Below are 21,585 nucleotides of genomic sequence, written 5' to 3'. Positions count from 1 at the left end.
CTGTGTAATGTGCCATACACTGCGGTTATCGCGCTTCGAACAGACCGCTGCAGCAACTGCGCATGCACTCTCAACAAAAACAAACAGGTGAATGAACTATTTCACTAAAACTGAACTGCATCAAAAAGTTGATACAAACAAAAGAAATATGCCATAGAACCACTACAAATCTGAAAATACGTTCATGCTAAAAATGAAGCTAAGTTCTTTTACAATATGTATGTTATCATTTGTTTTCTTCCGTCATAAACATACTTTTGAACGATTAAAATAGTAGTCATTATAATTGGATATTGGGATTGGCAACGCCATCAATCCATCCTACCATCTGACGAATCGTCTTCTGAGGCAAATATGTTGTCATCAGCAGATAATTTAGTTTAACTGATTTTATGTACATGATGTAACAGCTTTATATGAGCATGAATTCAGAAGTGGAGTTCCATATCCGAAATAATTACCCCTGGGGAAAGCTTCCAGCAAATATAAAACAGGTATGACAACGTCGTCGATGCTTCAATTTAGTCCCACATATTAAAAAGAGCGTAGTGTTCCAATATCTCTACGTGGGGAGTAGCGTATTGCGTATAGAATGCGTTGTACCGGCAATTGCGATGGTGTTGGTGGTTCAGATGTGTTTGGTGTATCAGTCTGTTGTTGTCATATACATGTACCATCAATCCTTAGTCTATCAAGTTTTGATAGGAGTGCATCACTAGTGCAATTATAAGAGCACAACCTCTCCGTCCACACCCTGGCTGAGCTGAGCCTGAGGTTTGGCTTGTCCGCAACAAATTGGCGTAAACAACCAATGATTGGGCATGATGACCAGCCATGCCGTGCCATGTTGACTGTCCATGCATGAATGGGCCATGCATGGCATTGCAAACTGTTTAACGTTATTGTAAACTGGCACAAACTGGATGGTGTTTCACAAAGGACCAAGTAAAGAACGACTGGTGATCAGTTCTGATGTGCTATCCAGAATCTCAATAATTCAGCACAAGAACTGATCACCAGTCGTTAAAGTCCTTCGATGTTCGTAACTTAAGTTTAAGAACAGCTTTGTGAACCACCCACCTGGTCTGTATCACACTGTCACTGACTGTGTCTGCAGATGGTGTAGACTGAATAAATTTCAATTTTGTTTTTACCTAGACCTAGATCTATGGCCTAGAATCTAAACCATCACATCAACTCAACTCCAGAAATCTGTCAACCCATTCATTGAATATTACCAGTACTTTTTATATATACAGTGTAGTGTCATATGTTAGATCCTGTTTAAGTCTAATTCTACACTGCTCTTTAATTTATTGTGATTATGACATTTGTTATAGTCAACCTGGTCACAAGTCACAGTCACACTCTAGAAACTACATTACATATCGTCTGTGTTTAAACCTAAGGTTGTGTGCTTTGAATGCCGATTGGCAAAGAAACCCCATAGAGTTTTGCACACCACTCACACTATTCAACATCCCTAGCTTGGCAAACAAAGGCTTAATGATGAGGGACTTGGTGAAATTAAGAAAGAAAGAGTTACAAAACCAGCAGCAAGTTTTGACCTTCCAAGCCAAAATTTGACGGCTTGCAAAAGCATAGCTTTTACATTTATGTAGCTGTTGTTCGCATTCTGGACAGCGTTGTAATCAAATTATGGGTGGCGTGCTTTATTTTGGCCTTGCTAGATAACCTCTTTCTCCCCTCCCTCATACAATGTAATATGTTGAGAACCTAACCCTTACCCCAACTCCATACCCTAGGAAGAAGAGATAGAAGAGGGAGAGGAGGAAGAAGAAATAAATGCAGAAATAATGATGAAGGAAATGACGAAGAAAAAGAAGGAATTATGAGTAAATGAGGAAGATGAAGAAGAAGGAAGAAGAATACACGAGTAGACTGAGAAGGAGACAAAGAAGAAAAAAAAAATGAAATTCAAGTAGATTTCTAGATGGAGAAGAAGAGGCAAAGTGGATAAAGAAGAAGCTAATCCCAAGGATGCATTTCATGTTATACATGTAATTCAGTCTCAGGGTTTTCCAGTTTATACACTGAATGTTGAGGGTACAATTTTAGCATGGTTTTGTGACTGTATATTTATATTAGAATTGTGTTTTTGTCTGCTTTTTCAACAGCTGCTGGGACACTCGCCCAAGGAGTATGAAAAATGTGTCATCAGTTACAGCATCAAAAATCAGCTGCGGTACAAAGGGAATCTAAGTAAGGCTCTGACATCTCTTGTTTCTCATTCTAGTTTACCCTTTTCTGGCTCTTTCTCTTTCAACCTCCACACTTCTCACGTGCAAACTTCTGTTACCTCACTCATTCTCAATATTGTGCACTCCCTTCATCTTCTTTTCCAAAACTCTGTCATTCAGTGACCCTTTTCTACAAATGTTTTGATTTATCAAAAATCAAGGGATTTGTTTTTAATGAATTGAATTTTAGGGATGTTGTCATATAAGGTCCAGCTTTAAACCTACATGAAACAGATTTGGTAATGTACAATTACATATCAAAACTGATAGTCAAGTATGACCTGTGTTGACCCACTTCTCCTGCATTTTTTTTAAACCTTCAATGCCCCCACATGAGATTCTTTTTGCCCGTCGACAAAGAATGGACAGGTTGGTAGTCTGCCTGTGCAAAAACAGATGAGCACTACATCCCCTTTCCAAGTTCAGCTGCATGTGCCATCAAACAACTAACAATGCAAAATATCGATCAAACATGAGAGATGAATGCAAAGTGTAAAGCATGCACTGGACTCTTTTGTTATACTATAAAGGCCATCTGAATTGGGTCAAATTGGGAAAAGGCTGCTTTGGGTTTGCTTTAAACTCATCGGCCCGAATTCACGAAGGTGGTACAAATAAAACCATGGTTTAAACCATGGACAAAAACCACGGAGTGCCAAGTGTAGCACGGAATATTTCGTAACGAAATTGGTCATTTCGTCGACAAAATGACCGTTTAGTTAACGAAATTATCATTTTGTGGACGAAATGTTCATTTAGTAACAAAATGTTGTCATTTCGTTACAAAATAATCATTTCATCAACGAAATGACCTGATTTCGTAATGAAAATATTCCATGCGACACTTGGCGCTCCATGATATTTGTCCATGGTTTAAACTATGGTTTCATTTGTACCACGTTCGTGAATTCGGGCCATCATGTCTGAAAAAAAAAACGACACGAAAACAAAACAAAAAGAAAAACACTTTAGCATGGGTTTAAAGTCAAATTCAGTGAAAAGAAAGAACCTCTCTACCAGACCATGACAATGGAGCAAGGTTTATGAGTGCTTCCCTGCTGTGTCACAAATCATGTCTTCATGTTTCCTTCTTATTGAATCTTAAGTTCGTCAGGTGAAGAAGGATGACAGGAAGTACTATGAGGACCTGCTCAAGTACAGCCGAGAGCACCTGATGCTCTACCCCTACCACCTGTCGGATATCACCGTCAAGGGGCTCAGAATCACACCCTTTTCCTACTACCTGAGCATGATGCACGACATTATGTCCAGTGAGAAGAGCTACGACTCCCTTCCTAATTTTACAGCCGCAGACTGTGAGTATTTTATTATCATTATCATAATAATAATGAAAAGAGTGAGCTCCAAGGTTATAGATGTTTAAGTGCTTTTGTATGTTAGATTTTGTCTGAAAGTGGAATAGCATGCCCAGGCAAATATGTTTTATATTCATCTGATCAAAATATCTTGGCTCTAGCATGAGCATGAAGGTCGCTCTTTTGTTGCCTTGCACCAGGGATCAAGCAAATTCTGTTTCTTTCTCATTCACTCCGTTTTCTTCCAGGTCTGAGGTTACTTGGAATAGGAAGAAACCAGTACATTGACATTATGAATCAATGTCGGTCATCGAAGGTAGGTGGAACATAATATACCTGTCTTTTCTCTCCAACTTTGTCAGTCATACTTTGAATATTTCTTGTAATGTTATCAATCACCTTCTATGCTTAAATATTACACAAAAGTATTGTGTTTGCAACTGTATAAATTAAATATATTTGTGTTATATGGTGGACTACTGAATATTATGTGAGCAAATCCCTGACACTGTTTAAAACTCTCCAGTCAGTCTTACAGAACTTTGATGAAAGTTGATGACAAAACAGTGTTAATATGTGATATTTTTGTAGAGCATAAAAAAAATGACGCTATTGGAGACAAATCCTAATTGACCTGCTGCTTCCAAACAAGCTATGTACAAAATGAAATGGAATAAAGTAACAAGGAGGGCTGATCATTAGGTTTTTTTAAGTCTTAACTAAACATGAAACAACTCGTAGAATTTAGTAAGAATTTCCTTCATATTGCACCTTGCAACGGCATTTCCTTCTTTAAAAATACCCTGCTGAAGAAGAAAAGAGTAGAATTTATCAATATCAGTGTGGTGCGACAAGTGTAGCTATAAATCTGACGTTCCATTCCACAGCCTCACAGCAACTTTAAACAAATATATTATATATACATACATTTATATAGATATGTATTTAACTGCATTTTAGTCCTTTTTTTTCTGCTCCAGTTACTGACTGATTATGCCATTTAAAGGAATAGGAATATCACTGACCAGTAAGAGCTTGAAATTTATAAACTTGGTGAAGATTACCAGACCAGAAAGAAACAAATGCTGAACAGAGATTGGTTGTCTGTGGGACATTATTAGTTATCAACGATTGATGAATGGAATGGTTCAAGGAGTGATAAGATTTGTCTCCAGAAAGTCCACAGTAGTGGATGAAAGCTAACCAGTCAAACACAAAGGTTCATTCAAGCTTTAATTTTTTGTTGTGATTATATATCTTTCCCCAACCAATGAAAGTTTCTTGTATCAGATATGTCATTGTATGCTCCTAACATTTTTCCTCTCATGCATCCTGTTTGCTTTATCGCTGACAATGTGTAGCCTTCTCTAAATCGCTCTGGTAGCATCCAAGTAAGTTGTGACTCTGCCGATATTGCTAGCAATGATCAGACACTAGTATCCACTGTACCAACTGCCTAATCCCCTCATAGAAATGTCTAACTCATACAGTTTGTTCAAATATCTTTTGCAAAATATTTTCTCTCAAAGACTCTCCTGATGATCATTTTGAGTGATTTTGGTCACATCTAAAAGGTTATCTCTATTTCCAGAGTGTTCATTTTAATAAGAAAACCTTGACTTACTGCATCTGTTTTCATACAAGTTCAGTGTCTTTCACTGCTGAAAAGGCAAATATCTATACTGCTCGAATAAATTTATGCACTCGGGTGTTAGAGGCAAAACTGCAGTAGAAGAGCAGTATGCATGTCAAAATGGAGTTGGGCATTTCTGTGTGGCTATAAGTGTCACCTCTAATAATTTGTGTTAGGTAATAAATTATTACATGAGAATGCACCAAAAATGTGGACACAGTGAAAGCAGAAATACTAGTTGAACACATCAGTGCTGCTTTATGAAAATCTGATAGTCAGTTGAAAATGTATTGAATTCTAAAGTTTTGCTTTAATCCATGTTCCATCATTACCTTAGAAGATTACCACAGTTTTCAATGTTACGGTAGTGTAAGGATTTACACATAATAATATGTGACCGTGCATCACAAAACAAACAAAAATTTGCACACACTGATTTTGTGTGAGGACTGAAAATAGGTGAAATGGGTCAACCTAGCCGATCATGACTTTCTCATATTTTCTGAAAGAGCAAGTCTTCTTCTACATTATGCTAAAATTTGGGATCATAAAACGGGCAGGAAAGTGTGTTTTTTTAGTAGTTTATCTCGAACATTTTTTGGTATAATAGGGAGATTAGGTACATGTATGTCTTTAGAGTCCCCTTTTCATTTCTTGAAAAAACCATGTACACACAATATCTTTTGAAAGGATAATGCTACTGCTTTGAAAGTTGGCATTGATTAGGGACAGAATGTGTTAATAAGGCATGTTCAATTTCATTTTAATTTGATAATCCCTTCATTGCTGTTACCCCGGTGGTTTACATTCTCGTTTTTGTCCCATTCATCGCACAGTCAGCACGGCTTGTTGAAGATTTAGCACTTGAATAGACACTGTATTTCAGAGCCTCTTTTCTCAGTTCCCACTTATCCTGAGTGTGTGCTTTCTTTCCAATATTTAGATAGGTTAGGAGAGTCCTTTTGATTTGAGTTATACATCATTTTAAAGCTTAAAGTCTTCTCTTCTGTTTGAGAATATGCTCTTAACTAAAATTTCATGTCTGGCGACTTTCTGTTCGTTTTGTGATGCAGGATCACATATGAAAAAAGAGATCCACATTTTTTCATTTTTTGAAGCATTTTTGAAAGAACACTTGACTCACCTCCATCAAGATTCAAGAAAAATAACACCACCAATATATTTTAGTAGTAAATTGGGGGAAAACATATATTTCATAACAGTTGAAAAATTGTGGAAATCTCTTTATATTTTCTTCATAGTGGTGTACTCTTGTGACATTATATATGTTGCTGCTGCCTTCTCTTCCAGCATGATGGCACATGGATGTAACCAAAACTGCGCAGAATTGTAACTTTTGAATCGGTTGTCAGTTTTTCTGTAGACATCACCGATATGTTCAACTTACTATTCTGCTTTTCTGAAGTTACATGTACCAATGTATGTTAGCGGCGAATTGCCCTCTAACCCTCACTCCTGGGGACCGTTTCATGAAACTTTTCGTCGGTGATTTACACCGACAACTGTTAAAAGCTACAGAAATCCTTGCGTCTGATTAGCTGATAGCAAATTTGTCGGTGAAAACCTCCGACGAACTCATTGATGAAACGCCCCCCTGTACCAACACAATACCTCGCACACACCAACAACACTATTTACCCACTGACACACCTTCCATGATTGCATGCCTTAACGACCCTGCCCCGCCCTTTTCGTTTGCGACAGCTGCAGATCTTGATGCTTCATTCGAGGAGCTGTCATCTTAATGATTTTGTTGAATAGAGTACTGTAGATTGCTTCAGACATGATATCAAATTTCAAATTCTGCAGAAATAAAAAAGTAAGTGAGAGTTAGGCCAGCAGTAAGGTGGGAAGAAGGGGAATTTTTACAATACAATTTGCACCTCAGGGTAAAGCACTGTACAAAAATATGGATTTATATGGTCATGACATTTTAGGTATGTCCCCATATTTTTTTCCCCCTGTATTCAGTTTATTTTGTTTTCTTGATGTCAAACAAGATGAAACACTTCCTGAATTTAGATGTTTCAATTAAATGCAAAATATTAAGTATCTTTGAGAGAATAAGAATGCATTGATATTATTTAATAGGACTGAAGAGAAGCAACAAAAATTAAAAGGGATGAAAGATGAGCATTATAAAGATATCAAGCCATTTAGAGATTGAATGATTAGATGTAAAAAAACTTTTTTTTTTCAGTGTAATAGAATTGGCTAAATTTGCATAGTTTGGGCCCTCAACAGGATATAAAAATCATATTCTCCATCTTTCCCCATACCCAGGAACTTTGAGGAAGTTAACTGAAGTATGATACGTCTTTACCCTGCTTGTCATGATTGAGTTTTCCAGTGTTGTCAGCTCATTCAGGCTGAAGTCAAAGCAAAGAATATCTGCACATAGGTCCAACATCGTTAGGATGGTACTATGTACACAGTGAGCACATGGTTCAGGCAAAAGAGTCTTGTGATTTCAATGAAAGAGTCAGCGGATGAAGATCAATTCAATCAGACCACCCAAAATTTCTCCATGCTACCGGGTCTTTAACATAATATTATCTGTACAGACATATGCAGATCGTGAAGGGGGCGCCCCAGGTGCGCCTCATCTATTTTTGTTTGTAAAACAAAAGAAATAAAAAGAAAAAATGAAAGGGGCTCGCCCCCCCCTTAATTTTTGAAGAAACCATCTTTGTCAGCTGAGTATAGTGGCAGTAGAAAATTGCGCGAAAGCCTTTGTTTTCTCTTTTTTGCTTGTCAGCCGATGAAATAGTTTTGGCACCCCCCCTCTTTTCGGGAATCCTGGATCTGCCCCTGACAGATACCCATTGTAATTCCCAACAGGATTGATAAGTGGAACAGCCAGTACCCAGTAAGCAATGGCTTTAGCTGACAATATATTTCTATTACACTGTGCCTCTAAATCATATCTGCTATTCATAGAAGAAAAAGAACAACAATAATGACAAAACACATGATTCGGTGATATTCTAGCCAAGATTTGTCTGTGGTGCATGGCAGTGCAGTTTGTTGAATTAAAATATGCAGTCAATTTCATGTCTGTGCAACCTGTGTGGGTCAAAGCAGAAAACTTTTCTTTGTATCTCCTGGCCTACCTGCATGTGTGTTCCACGATTTGAATCTACAGTTGTATGGTCACTACTGAGCTGCATCAGTTTGATTTTGGAATTGATTTTGATTAGCTTTGAAGCAGCTCTATGTACCTTTACAATTTAAGCATGGTTTTGTTTGATATATGGATTTCTTGATTAACCCACTGAGCTATTACTCCTCTGCTTTTGGCCATAGTCATTCTTTTGCAAACTCTACTGTGTTTGAGGTATTCACATTTGACATTAATGCACTTTCTGCTCTATCACACCCCTGACTTTGGTAATACAAATGTATGTTTATTTGTAATCATCTTTTTCAAACTGAAATGACGTTGTAATATCTACTGCCTACTCTTACACTCTATTTGTGATAGTTTCATTGATATTTGACGATATGCATTTTTTTTTCATTTGTTTGTGTTGTCCATCAGCATTATATACACGATTGCAATTTAACAGTTTAGCTTGCTTTGAACCAGGCACCCTGTTCTGACTTTTGTTAGTCACATAGCACCAAATGACAAAGAGGTGACTACTACAGTACCTTGCTGAATGTATGCTGTCTAGATTTACTCCTATTTTGTGTGATCATTCGGTCACAAACAACTGGTAAAGTAAAATACTGTATACACCATTTATTTTATAGCGAGTCCCATTTTTAACAAATCCGGACTTCCGGACAATCTAACAGCAAGAGGCTAAAATTTGAGAGCATGGAGTACAGTATTGATGCATAGAGGAATGACTATATGCATGCACATTGCATTCGTGTTGAGATCAGATTTAATGATTTCATGAGGTTGCTAATTTTGCAAATAGCACCATACTTAAAAAATTCGCATTCAATAAAAACCTACTTGGAAATATAGATATGGCATATAAAAATAAGCTAAATAAATTACTCTGTAGTAGTCCAGGATGGGTGTGTCTCATTGGTTTTGTATTACTCAGTTTGACAGTTATGTCCCTCTGTGAGCATAACAAGGTTCAACTTCTTTTGAAGCCTTGTTAAAGGTAAAACATAGTTTTCAGAAGTGATGAAAATTCATCTTCCACCATTTGCAATTTGCTTGCAATACAGTGGAAGTGTCTACAAAAAAACCTGTCTGGCCAACATTGCTTGCCAGGATAATGTATTGTTTTGGAGTATTTAGAAATCAACAATTTTAGAATAATTAAGATTTGAGTACCTTACTTGACTATTCCTGAAGAGGCCTCCTCATTCAGCAGTGGGTTGGTAGAACGTAACATGATGATCGATCATGTCGTAGCAATCATATTTTCCCCAAGAAGCTGTGTGTGATTCAATCTCATGCAGAATATTGATGGATACTGCTTTGGCCTGATTGTCGATTAGTGATTATCTGTTATGAAATGTTATAGCAACCACGATCTGATCATATACGTACGTTCAAGATTGTGATACTGTCAGCGGACCTTTTTGGCTAATATTTCACATTTTCGTCATTACCCAAACTTTTATTTCACACAATTCATATGCATATGTGCGGCCATTTTAGAGCCAAATCAACAGATTCGGCAGACATATGGAAACTAGGTTTTTACCTTTAACTACATTGAGAGTTTAAGTTACAAGTGAGAGAGGATATGATGCTAATGAATAGGTTAAAGACTCATCAATGACCTTTGTGTAATTATCATGCAGTCACCACCACTCAAGATTGCAACATCAAAACTGAATCTAAATTGTAGAGCGGCAGCTGGAGAAAACCCTCGATCAATCTCAAGATTAAATTTGATAGTTGTAAGATAGAATAATAGTGAAAAATACCCATGCTCAAAAACGGGTTGTAAGCACGTAGACCACGGCATTGCACGCACTGTGCACAGTGTCTGTTACAGCTTGTTACTAATTTTCAATCTTTCGGTTTTTGTCACTAGTCATGAGTACTCAAAAGTGTGTTAGCTATTCATTGGGATTGTTAAAACTTCAGCACTTCAAATGTTGTTCAATCTGGAAAGTGCATATAATCAGCACATGTGTGAGAAATATAAAGCATTTGATAATTAGTCTGAAGGAGTTAAAAAACATATTGAAGTTGGATTCCCCCTCCTTTCATCTTTCTGTGTGGACTTGTACAGAGTAAAGAGTTTTGTATTCTATAAAATTTGACACACATTGTCTCTTTCATTTTTTTAAAGTAATTCCACCAGTGCATGCTGCATTTTATTTCTGTAACAATTGATTTTTGCTTAACATGCATTTGTGTGCTATGGAATATACATACCTTGATTTTATGTCACTCTGAGAGGTATGTTTAAATCTTATCATGATCAGTTATTATCGTACCCAGTTATCATGATTTGACACCCATATGACATGTTCAACCCCTACAAAATGCCTCATCCAGATATATGCAGAAACATCAGAAATGAAAGTAATGAAAGGTGATGAAAAACAAAAACAAAAACAAAACAAAACAAAAGAACCTTGAGTGCCGCAAGTAAACAATTTTTTTTAATTTATTTATTTATTTATTTATTTTTTTTTTTTTGGGGGGGGGGGGAGAGGGGGGTAAGGGGGGTGCCTGGAAAGTCCCTCCCCCTCAGGTATGTTCTCTTTCTTTCTTTCTTTCTTTTTATACCCCCGCCAAACGAAGTTTGAAGGGGGTATATAGGAATCAGCGGACGGTCGGTCGGGCGGTCGGTCGGGCGGTCGGTCGGGCGGTCGGGCGGTCGGGCGGTCGGTCGGACGGTCGGTCCGTTGCAAATCTTGCGTCGCGAACTACTTCCTCAGTTTTCAACCGATTCCCATAAAACTTGGCACAGATGTGTGCCTTGGGTTGTAGATGTGCAAGACGTATTTTTTGACAGTACCCAGAAGTACGTTGCCATGGTAACGGCATATTATGGGCAAAAATGGGTACAAATCTTGCGTCGCGAACTACTTCCTCAGTTTTCAACCGATTCCCATAAAACTTGGCACAGATGTGTGCCTTGGGTTGTAGATGTGCAAGACATATTTTTTGACAGTACCCAAAAGTACGTTGCCATGGTAACGGCATATTATGGGCAAAAATGGGTACAAATCTTGCGTCGCGAACTCCTCCCACAGTTTTTGATCAATTTTTATGAAATTAGGTACAGATGTTCATCTGAATATGTTAATGTGCAAGACACATATTTCCGCAGTGGCAAAAAGTGCGTTGCCATGGTAACGGCATGTTATTGGTAAAATATAGGGCAAAATGCTTCATGGCAAAACTGCTTCATCAGTGTTCTTCCAATTCTCATGGAATTCATATTGAATGTTTGTCTTAGGATATAGGTCAGCATGACACATTTCTTGACAGTGACAAAAAGTATGTTGCCATGGTAACAGCTCACATATTATGAGCCAAAATGATGGAAAATTTTGTGTTGCAAACTACTTCCTCAGTTTTTGCCCAATTTCCATGAAACTTGGTACAGATGTGTGCCTTTGGTTGTAGATGTGCAAGACGCATTTTTCGACAGTACCTGAAAGTACGTTGCCATGGTAACGGCATATTAATGGCAGAAGATCAAGGAAAGATCTTGCGGATTTAACTACTTCCTCAGTTTTTTGACCAAAGCTTATCAAATGTTGTTTTGACCAAAGCTTATGAAATGTTGTTTGACGGGGGTATAACCAGTCGCTGTAGCGACATTTCTAGTTTGATTTGGAAATGATTCAGATAGAGAAGGTAAATGAAAAAAGGAAAATGCAAGAAAGGACAAAAAACCAGGGAAGAATGGAAATTAACTAAAATTAACTAAATCAACTAAAATGTGAGAGTTTTGTAGTAAACACAGTGATGTCACACCATTGGTCAACCTATATAAAGTGTACAATGTCCAAGTGAGGCTAATAACAGAGATCTACTAACTTCCCTAGATGTAGTATTAATATTTCTTGCTTTTGATTTGGACCTTTGTATTTATCACTTTTTTATTTTCTGTGATTACCCTTTTCTTACTCTTAAATTTGTGATTTCAGCAAGCCACAGAATGTGTTGCGCAACCATTTATACGGCTGTCTATTACTTTAATGTGCAGATACAAGTTATGTAGTGTGTTGTGCCCGTAAGAAATCACGGCAATATGTATCACCTTGGCAACTTTCAGTTCACTGCTTCACTGTTCTCCAGATTTTTCCTGATTTAGAAAGTAAACAATATTAAAGCTGAATGAGCTGATTCTCCTGCAGAGTTGGAATGTTTCTGTATGCATAGTAATACACCATACCTCTTGGAACTGATAGACATGTATACGCAATAAAATATTGAATATGAGAGCATAAAATATGAAGTAAAATGTCTAAAATTTAATATTTTGTTCTTTTCTATCACTGACTTGTCTTCTGCTTTCTCTCATTTTCTGTCCCCCCAAAATGAAATATGTTTTTTTCTCTCTCTTTCCTGGTATGTGTATGTTGTGTGATCTTTTGCTGCATCCTTGTCTGTCCCTTTGTCTGTCTGTCTGTCTGTCTCCCATCTCTCTCTCTCACTCTCTATCTATCTCTCTGTTTGTCTGTCTCTCCGTCTGTCTGTCTGTCTTCATATCTGTATTTTTGTTTGTCTGCCTATCTGTCTTTCTGTTCATCTATCTGTCTGTCTTCCTGTTGTTATGAATTGTCTGTCTGCCTGTCTGTCCATTTGTCTATCTATCTATCTGTCTGTCTTTCTATTCATCTACCTATGTGTGTGTTGTTTGTCTACCTGCCTGTCTGTCCATCTGTCTGTCTATCTATCTATCTGTCTTTTTGTCTATTTATCCTTTGTCTATCTGCCTGTCTATCAATCTGTCTGTCTCTCTCTCTATCTATCTGTCTGTCTGCCTATCTGTCCATCTGTCTCTGCCTGTGTGCCATTGTGGCTGCCTCCTTTTGCGAGAGTAGAAATTCTTCCGGAGGAAACCCATCCGAGATCTCCTTCCTGGCAAGCCGATAGAGGATGTTTCGGTGGAGCCGTGGTGGATTGTTCAGGCTGGGTACATCACAGAGGATGATGTCAAGGTATAGCAAGAGATACTACCATGCAAAAAGAGCATCATTTCATTGTTCTCCCAGTTTAATATGAAACTTAAGGTTTAGGTTCACTTTTATGTCTTTTTATACCCCCGCCAAACGAAGTTTGAAGGGGGTATATAGGAATCAGCGGACGGTCGGTCGGGCGGTCGGTCGGGTGGTCGGGCGGTCGGGCGGTCGGTCCGTTGCAAATCTTGCGTCGCGAACTACTTCCTCAGTTTTCAACCGATTCCCATAAAACTTGCCACAGATGTGTGCCTTGGGTTGTAGATGTGCAAGACATATTTTTTGACAGTACCCAAAAGTACGTTGCCATGGTAACGGCATATCATGGACAAAAATGGGTACAAATCTTGCGTCGCGAACTCCTCCCACAGTTTTTGATCAGTTTTTATGAAATTAGGTACAGATGTTCATCTGAATATGTTAATGTGCAAGACACATATTTCCGCAGTGGCAAAAAGTGCGTTGCCATGGTAACGGCATGTTATTGGTAAAATATAGGGCAAAATGCTTCATGGCAAAACTGCTTCATCAGTGTTCTTCCAATTCTCATGGAATTCATATTGAATGTTTGTCTTAGGATATAGGTCAGCATGACACATTTCTTGACAGTGACAAAAAGTATGTTGCCATGGTAACAGCTCACATATTATGAGCCAAAATGATGGAAAATTTTGTGTTGCAAACTACTTCCTCAGTTTTTGCCCAGTTTCCATGAAACTTGGTACAGATGTGTGCCTTTGGTTGTAGATGTGCAAGACGCATTTTTCGACAGTACCCGAAAGTACGTTGCCATGGTAACGGCATATTAATGGCAGAAGATCAAGGAAAGATCTTGCGGATTTAACTACTTCCTCAGTTTTTTGACCAAAGCTTATGAAATGTTGTTTGGCGGGGGTATAACCAGTCGCTGTAGCGACATTTCTAGTTTTTTTTAAAGCCATTTTTTTTTTCTTCTCTCTCTCTCTTTGCTGACTGTATGGGATGCATATGAGATAAAAATAAAGGAGTTATTCCGTGATTGTTCAAGTATCACATTTGTTTTTTTTTGATTGTGCATGTATTTAACCTTTTAGACCCCCCAAAAAAATATTCTCAGTTGTAGTCCACGTTATGAAATACATCTTCAGAGGTAGGAAAATATATCATATGATTGCATCATAAATTATTGGAAAATATTATTGCCCGTTTCTCCTTATCGTTTTTATGGGGTTTTTTTATATGGTAAGAAAGTTTAGACCTTTCTGTTCTTATTTGTCTAAACTTAAAACCATCATGACACATATAAACTCAGATAATAGATGCGTAGATACTATGGCAAGGGTTTGTATAAAAGTCAAACATATAACTAAAACAAAAACCCACATGCTTTCCATGGCATGTACTGTATTTCTCCCTGCAGAATGTTAGAATATATATGTTAGTCTCACAGTTTGTTAATATCTAAGCATAGAGCTTTCCATTTCTAAGCGCAGTGAGATCTCGGGGATTATAGACTGGCGTGTGGCATATCTTCATTTCATAGCTTGTTATGATTGGGATAACATTGTGCATTTGTGTGTCTTCAATATCTACAGCCTATTTGGAGGTGCAACATGAACATGCAAGAATTTTAAAAAGAATTATGAAGTTTCACTTTCTCCCAAATTTTGAAATCCACTCAAACTTTCTGCAGAACCCCCTATACTCTCATAGGTAATGGATTAAAGTAACTTCTTGATGATGTGTTACATCAATGTTTGACTTTTTCCTCAGCTGCCCAACGTGGAGAAGATTCCATGAGCATATGTTGAAAAAGAATGAAAGTTTAAAGACAATCTTATATTGACAGTTTTCTGTTTGTACTCTTCATCTTCCAGGCTGTGTCTATCGCTGAGAAGAATGCCATCGACCGCATCATCGACACAGGCTCGCAGCCGGCTGGTGCTATGGATTACTATGTTGTTCACAGTAAGCTTGGTCCCTCTCATACACTTTTATGTGCATGTGCCCTCAGCTGTCCAGCTTGTCCATTTGTCCACTTGTCCAGCCATTTCATTGGTATTTTTGTATTAATATTCCTGCCATAACTTGCAGAAAGGGTTAGAGGGATGGTATAGTTTTGGTTGAGACCTGGCTTCAGGTTTCTAATCTTTTTTTTTTTTTTTGTGAGATAATGAGAAACCTCATATCAAATATGAAAGAGCAATTCAACTTTTCAGATGAAAATCCATTTTGAAATGGCTAAGATAACCAAACCAAAGCGATCCTTATAAAAGGTGGGACCCACCTTTTATGAGGATCACTTGGTTTTACTCTGTTTTTGGACATCTCAGCTGTGTCAAAACTGATTATCATCAAATAAACTTTGTATTAACCCGATTGAATAATCAATGATTTTCCAATTGTTTTTGTATGGTTATAATTCACCTATACAATATTTCATTATTGGTACATGATGACTGTATTTCTATTCATCTTGTGGTGGATAATATGTTATAGTACTGGAAATATATGTTGTATATGTGACCCTGCATCACAAAACGCACAGAAAGTCGCCAGACATGAAATTTTAGTTAAGAGCATATTCTAAAAGAGCAGACTTTAAGCTTTAAAATGATGTATAACTAAAATCAAACGGACTCTCCTAACCTATCTAAATATTGGAAAGAAAACACACACTCAGGAAAAATGTGAACTGAGAAAAGAGGCTCTGAAGTACAGTGTCTATTCAAGCGCTTAATCTGTACCAAGCCGTGCTGGCTGCGCAACAAATGGGACAGAAAACAGGATGTAAATCACCAGAGTAACAACAATGAAGGGATAATCAGATTAAACTGAAATTGAGAGTGCCGTATCAACACATTCTGTTCATAATTGATGCCAACTTTCAAAGCAGTAACATCATCCTTTCAAAAGTTATTTGAGTTTGAAGTGAAGAGTGTGTTCAAGGTTTTTAAGAAATAAAAAGGGGACTCTAAAAACACACTTAATCACACTATTCTACCAAAAAAAGTTCAAGATAAACTGCTAAAAAACACACTTTCCTGTCCATTTTATGATCCCAAATTGTAACATAATGTAGAAGAAGACTTACTCCTTCAGAAAATATGAAAAAGTCAAGATGGGTTAGGTTGACCCATTTCACCTATTTTCAGTCTCCACACAAAATCAGTGTGTGCGACTTTTTGTTCGTTTTGTAGTGCACGGTCACATATACTTGTGAAAAATGCAGAAATAAATGAAATCAAATCAAATATCTCATAGAATTGTATGCTCTGTAACTTTTCATAAGTGGTTTCTTTATAGTATATCACACAAAGTTATAAGCTCAATCCTCATCTCCACCATAAATATGCTATCCCATTAAAGGAATTGTATAGTTTTGGTTGAGACCTAATTTCATGTTTTTATTAATTTTTTGGTGAGATAATGACAAGCCTCCAATGAAACAGAGCATGTAATTGCAAGAGGAATTCAACATTTATTTGATGAAAATTGTTTTTGAAATGGCTAAGATAACCAAAACAAAGCGATCCTAACAAAAGGTGGGACCCACCTTTTATTAGGATCGCTTAATTTTACTTTGTTTTTGGACATCTCGGCCATTTCAAAACTGATTTTCATCATATAAGCTTTGCATCTCTTAGAATTGTATGCTCTGTAACATTTCATAAGTGGTTTCTTTGTATGTCAAAAAAAGTTATGAGCTCAATCATCATTTCCACCAATACAAACCGAATTTCAAAACCAATTTTCATCAAATAAACTTTGTAGATCTCCTAAAATTGTATGCTGTGTCAAATTTCTAGTTTCGTAGTATGTCACAAAAAGTTATAGCTCAATCCTCATATCCATTAATACTATACTGTCCCTTTAAGCTTAACAATGTCACAGTCTCGCATGAGGGCTGTTGTGATAAAACGACAACAACATAAAAAGGAGGATTATGCACTCATCATCAACATGCTATTCACTGATAATGAGCGTTAAAACAACTGAGCTAACCAGGGAACAAAACTTGCGGCCGGATGTTCTGATCTGAACACAAAGGATGTCGAAGGTGACGCGCACTATCCATAGTCTTTTTTGTTTTGATTTCACTTTCATATGCAACCATGCCGGCTTTCAATCACAAAAACAGCTAAACCAAGACTTTATCTCAAATGCCATGACTCAAATTCTATAGATACAATATGAAATAGAAAACTACTTGAGCAAGCTTGTATACAAATGGCTGAATTGTGCCAGAGTTGTTTAACCAAACCGAGGACAGACTGATTTTGCTAAAAGACGCATTTCCCATGTATAGATACCTGCTCGAGTATACTCAGGATTCATCGTCAGTGGGTTACAACCTTGATTTGTTTACGTGCATGCAATGAAAGCTGAAGCAGTGAGCGAAGTATCAAATCTTACTGCACCAGTTTTGTCTATGCTTATGGTTTACACAACATCTGTGCTTTCGCATAGTAAACAAAACTATGATTTGATGTCATACCCATGAAACTGGACATGGGTCAGGACACTAAAAATTTAATTCTGTCATTCATACATCTTCTATTAACTACAAGTAGGTTGAAGTCTCTTCTCCTCTCTCTGTCTGTCTTTCTGTCTCTCCCCATCACATGCACTCATACATACATACACACACAGAAACACACTAAACAATATTAGACTGTAAACGGAAACATCACAATGTAACCATTGAGTGTTATGAAGCACAGTTCTACAATAATAATAATAATAATAATGATAATAATGATAATGATAATAATAATAATAATAATAATAATACTACTAATAATAATAATGATAATAATAGTAATAATAATAATAATGATAATTATAATAATGATAATAATAATAATAATAATAATAGTAATTATAATAATACTACTACTACTACTAATAATAATAATGATAATAATGATAATGATAATAATAGTAATAGTAATGATAATAATGATAATAATGATAATAATGATAATAATAATGATAATAATGATGATATGATAATAATGATAATAATGATGATAATAATAATAATAATAGCAATAATAATAATAATAATAATAATAATAATGATAATGATAATGATAAGAATGATAATTGCATTTGTATGGTGCTTTACACAGGTGTTTCTAAGCGCACTATAAAATGGAAACTAGATAACACAATAACATTAAGACAATGCAAAACCCAATGAACAGTAACAAAAAAAAAGAAAAAAACAATACTTGTGATACAATGATACAATAATCAATAACTGACTGTGTGTGCCTCCAGAGGAATAAAATGCAGCTCAACTTGCATTTGATTTTCACAGTTGCGTTTAATTTTTAATTTGCTTATACGAAATGAAAAAAATAATGCAAGTCTTTTCAACAATAACGCACTTCCGTCATTTCCGTAGATGTATAGAGATTTATTTATACGCAGTTTCTAGTTTCGTACAAAAACCGCAAGTCTTCTCTGCAACGCTCTTGCGTTTAAAGACATCGTTGCGTGTGATTTGATGGACTTGCATTTGATTTTTAGAGTTGCGTTTAAACGCAATTGAGTTTCAGGTTCGTAACAATTATTTTCTAGTTTTATATGATTATCAAACGCAAGTCTTTTCAGCAACGCAATTGCGTTTAAATGCAAAAGTTGCGTGTGATTTGATATCACCTGCATTTGATTTTTTGAGTTGCATTGTAATAAATCTTTTTAGAAAGGGCCCTGGTTTTAATACCGCTTCGGAATAATCAACGTTAGAATATTCGGATTTACAAAAACAGGGGCAGGGGGCACATACCCCCCCCCCCCCTATACTTTTTGGGGCACCATCAAAATGTGCCCCTTTTCTGGAATATGCCCCTTTTTAGGAGAATGGGACCGATTTTGCACCAGGGCAACTGCAAGTACAAAAAGGGCCTGGAAGGAGCACAGGGGCAGCTCTCGGGGGGGGGGGGGGGGGGGGGGGGGGCAGGGGTACACATCTTGTGCCCTTTTTTCTTTGAAGGTGCCCCTTTTTTCTGTAAAGGGGGGCACACTTTTTCCTAAGGGGCAGTTTTAAGAACAAAAAGGGCACTTTGAGGAACAAAAAGGGCACTTTGAGGAACGAAAAGGGCACTTTGAGGAACAAAAAGGGCACTTTGAGGAACGAAAAGGGCACTTTGAGGAACAAAAAGGGCACTTTGAGGAACAAAAAGGGCACTTTGAGGAACAAAGAGGGCACTTTGAGGAACAAAAGGGCACTTTGAGGAACAAAAAGGGCACTTTGAGGAACAAAACTTTCAACTAACCAGCCAACTCGTGTTCACATACAGTGTTACGGGGGTGGGGGATCTGCACAATTTTTTTTACATTTTATTTCACTTTTTTTCGCATGCGTGCCCTCGATCACATTTACTTTGAGCATGCGGGCATGAATGCAGAGCGAGAGAGAAGGCAATTCTCGCAGCCGTCCGACATGCCTGGCAATTGGCTTGCGACCACTTGCTCCAGACGATTTAATAGCCGCATTCCCCACAGTAACACACGCATGCACATACTGCACCCACCCAACGCGCTCAACCGCTGATTGCGACACTCGACGTACAGACACCATCAACATACTTCCGTACGTACGCGCGGGCACACTACGAATACAGTCCAGGAAGACTACTACCTAGCTAGTACCCCGCTGCGCTGCGGAGGCAGTCGGAACGGTCAAAGCCGGTCGGCCGTACCGTACGTACTTAAGTACAAGTGTACGTACACATCGTCTCGTTGAGTTTGAATCAGATAAGAATAGTGGGACGCGAGTGAACTGAACAGAAGGTATGATATTTGAGATGAGGAAATTTGTTCAAGCTTATTGAAGTGTAGACTTTGAGAAAGGGCATATTATACGTCATATACAAGAACTTTCATTCTAAAAGGGCACCACGGCCACAAGAAAAAGGGCACATTTTTTTTGGCCGTAACTTTGATCACGGAAGAAAGGGCATTGCGGCCAACGAGAGGGGCACCGACGGCCATGGCCGTCGGTGGCCGTCGGTTAATTTGAGGCCTGCAGCTGATTAAACAGATGAGTTTTTAGAAGAATATTAAATGATTCAATAGATGAGGCATTCTGGATATAAAGAAGGAGTTTTAGGGTGCGGGCAATGGAGGAGAAGGCTCGGTCACCATAACAATTCACTACCATAACAATGCTAGTGTGTTTCTTTGTTTTATTCCAGAGCTGTACCTGAAAGGTCTTGTGTATGTAGATGTGCCTATCGAAGATGATGACTACATTTCAGGTGAGTTGAAAGCAAAGAGAAGTGGAGAAGAAATTATGGATCAATGTTTACTGTAATTCTGAAAAAGGAGGACAGTTTCAAATTAATTGTTTTTAATTAAAAGTTTTGCTCTATGCAACTCATGAACTAAGCATTGTCTACCAACGAATATTTGTTTAATCATCAACTAGTGTATAGTAAAACCATTTCTTGTCTTAAATTTGCTTGTGATGGAAATTTTGTGGTGATGAATAATGGTTGCGTGCAAAGTTTCGATGTGAAATTAGATTGAAGCAATTGATATCATGTTCTTCTTTTACACAAGAAAAGACAAAACAGCTTTAATCACTATGTTGTGGTGTGTCAAAACTTATTTATGTTTTTATGTGTCAAAGTGGAAGGGATAATGTCTTGTGAATGGTGATGCGCATACATTGTACCACAATATATTACAATACATTCTTCTTTCACCTTCCCCAGTTCCGCCACTAGAGGGCTTTGTCATGAATCGTCTCCAGGGCGACTACTTTGAGAAGCTCCTATACAAGATCTTTGTCTCCATCGATGAGCACACAACCGTGGCGGAGGTGAGAGGTCAAACATTCCTTGACGCAAATGGCCTTCAAAATGTTGAAAAATTGTCTTAACCCTATTCCCACCGGGGGAGGGGGCATTTTGGCACCCCCCCCCCTCGATGTTTCGCGTGATTATTCCACAACGTGTCATGCTCTTGCCGCGACATGTTATGACTTTTTTCTTTCAAGTATCGCGCATCTTTTTAGACCAAATTTGTTGCTCCCGGGTATACCGTTTTGAAGCTACGCCCCTTTGAAAAAAATTCGTCGACCCAAAAATTGCTCAAAAACATGATTTTGTGTACAAATCCAATTTAAATTGTGTTTTTGCAATTAATTCATCTAAAGATAAATATTTTTACTTTCAATGGCTGAGAATCATGTATTTTAGCCTAATTATGCTTTAAGAACTTTCTGTGACAAATT

The 21,585-nt window shown here is 37.5% G+C and overlaps 1 protein-coding gene across 1 annotated transcript; it reads left to right on the top strand.

Moving 5' to 3' along the window:
* Nucleotides 1-335: 335 nt before the first annotated feature.
* LOC139719493 (protein FAM91A1-like) lies at nucleotides 336-21,171 on the top strand (the record flags this gene model as incomplete). Its single annotated transcript, XM_071630910.1, has 9 exons — nucleotides 336-494; nucleotides 2,139-2,223; nucleotides 3,368-3,577; nucleotides 3,826-3,893; nucleotides 4,939-4,968; nucleotides 13,221-13,337; nucleotides 15,212-15,302; nucleotides 20,543-20,605; nucleotides 21,065-21,171. Coding segments are annotated over exons 1-9 (849 nt in total), but the record flags the coding sequence as incomplete, so codon positions are not given.
* Between the last annotated feature and the right edge of the window lie 414 nt (nucleotides 21,172-21,585).

The sequence above is a fragment of the Diadema antillarum genome, unplaced genomic scaffold (genome assembly GCF_040938485.1).
Source record: "Diadema antillarum isolate AM-2024a unplaced genomic scaffold, OU_Dant_1.0 scf00000111, whole genome shotgun sequence".
Taxonomy (NCBI): Eukaryota; Metazoa; Echinodermata; class Echinoidea; order Diadematoida; family Diadematidae; genus Diadema; species Diadema antillarum.
This window is presented reverse-complemented; position numbering and strand designations above follow the sequence as displayed.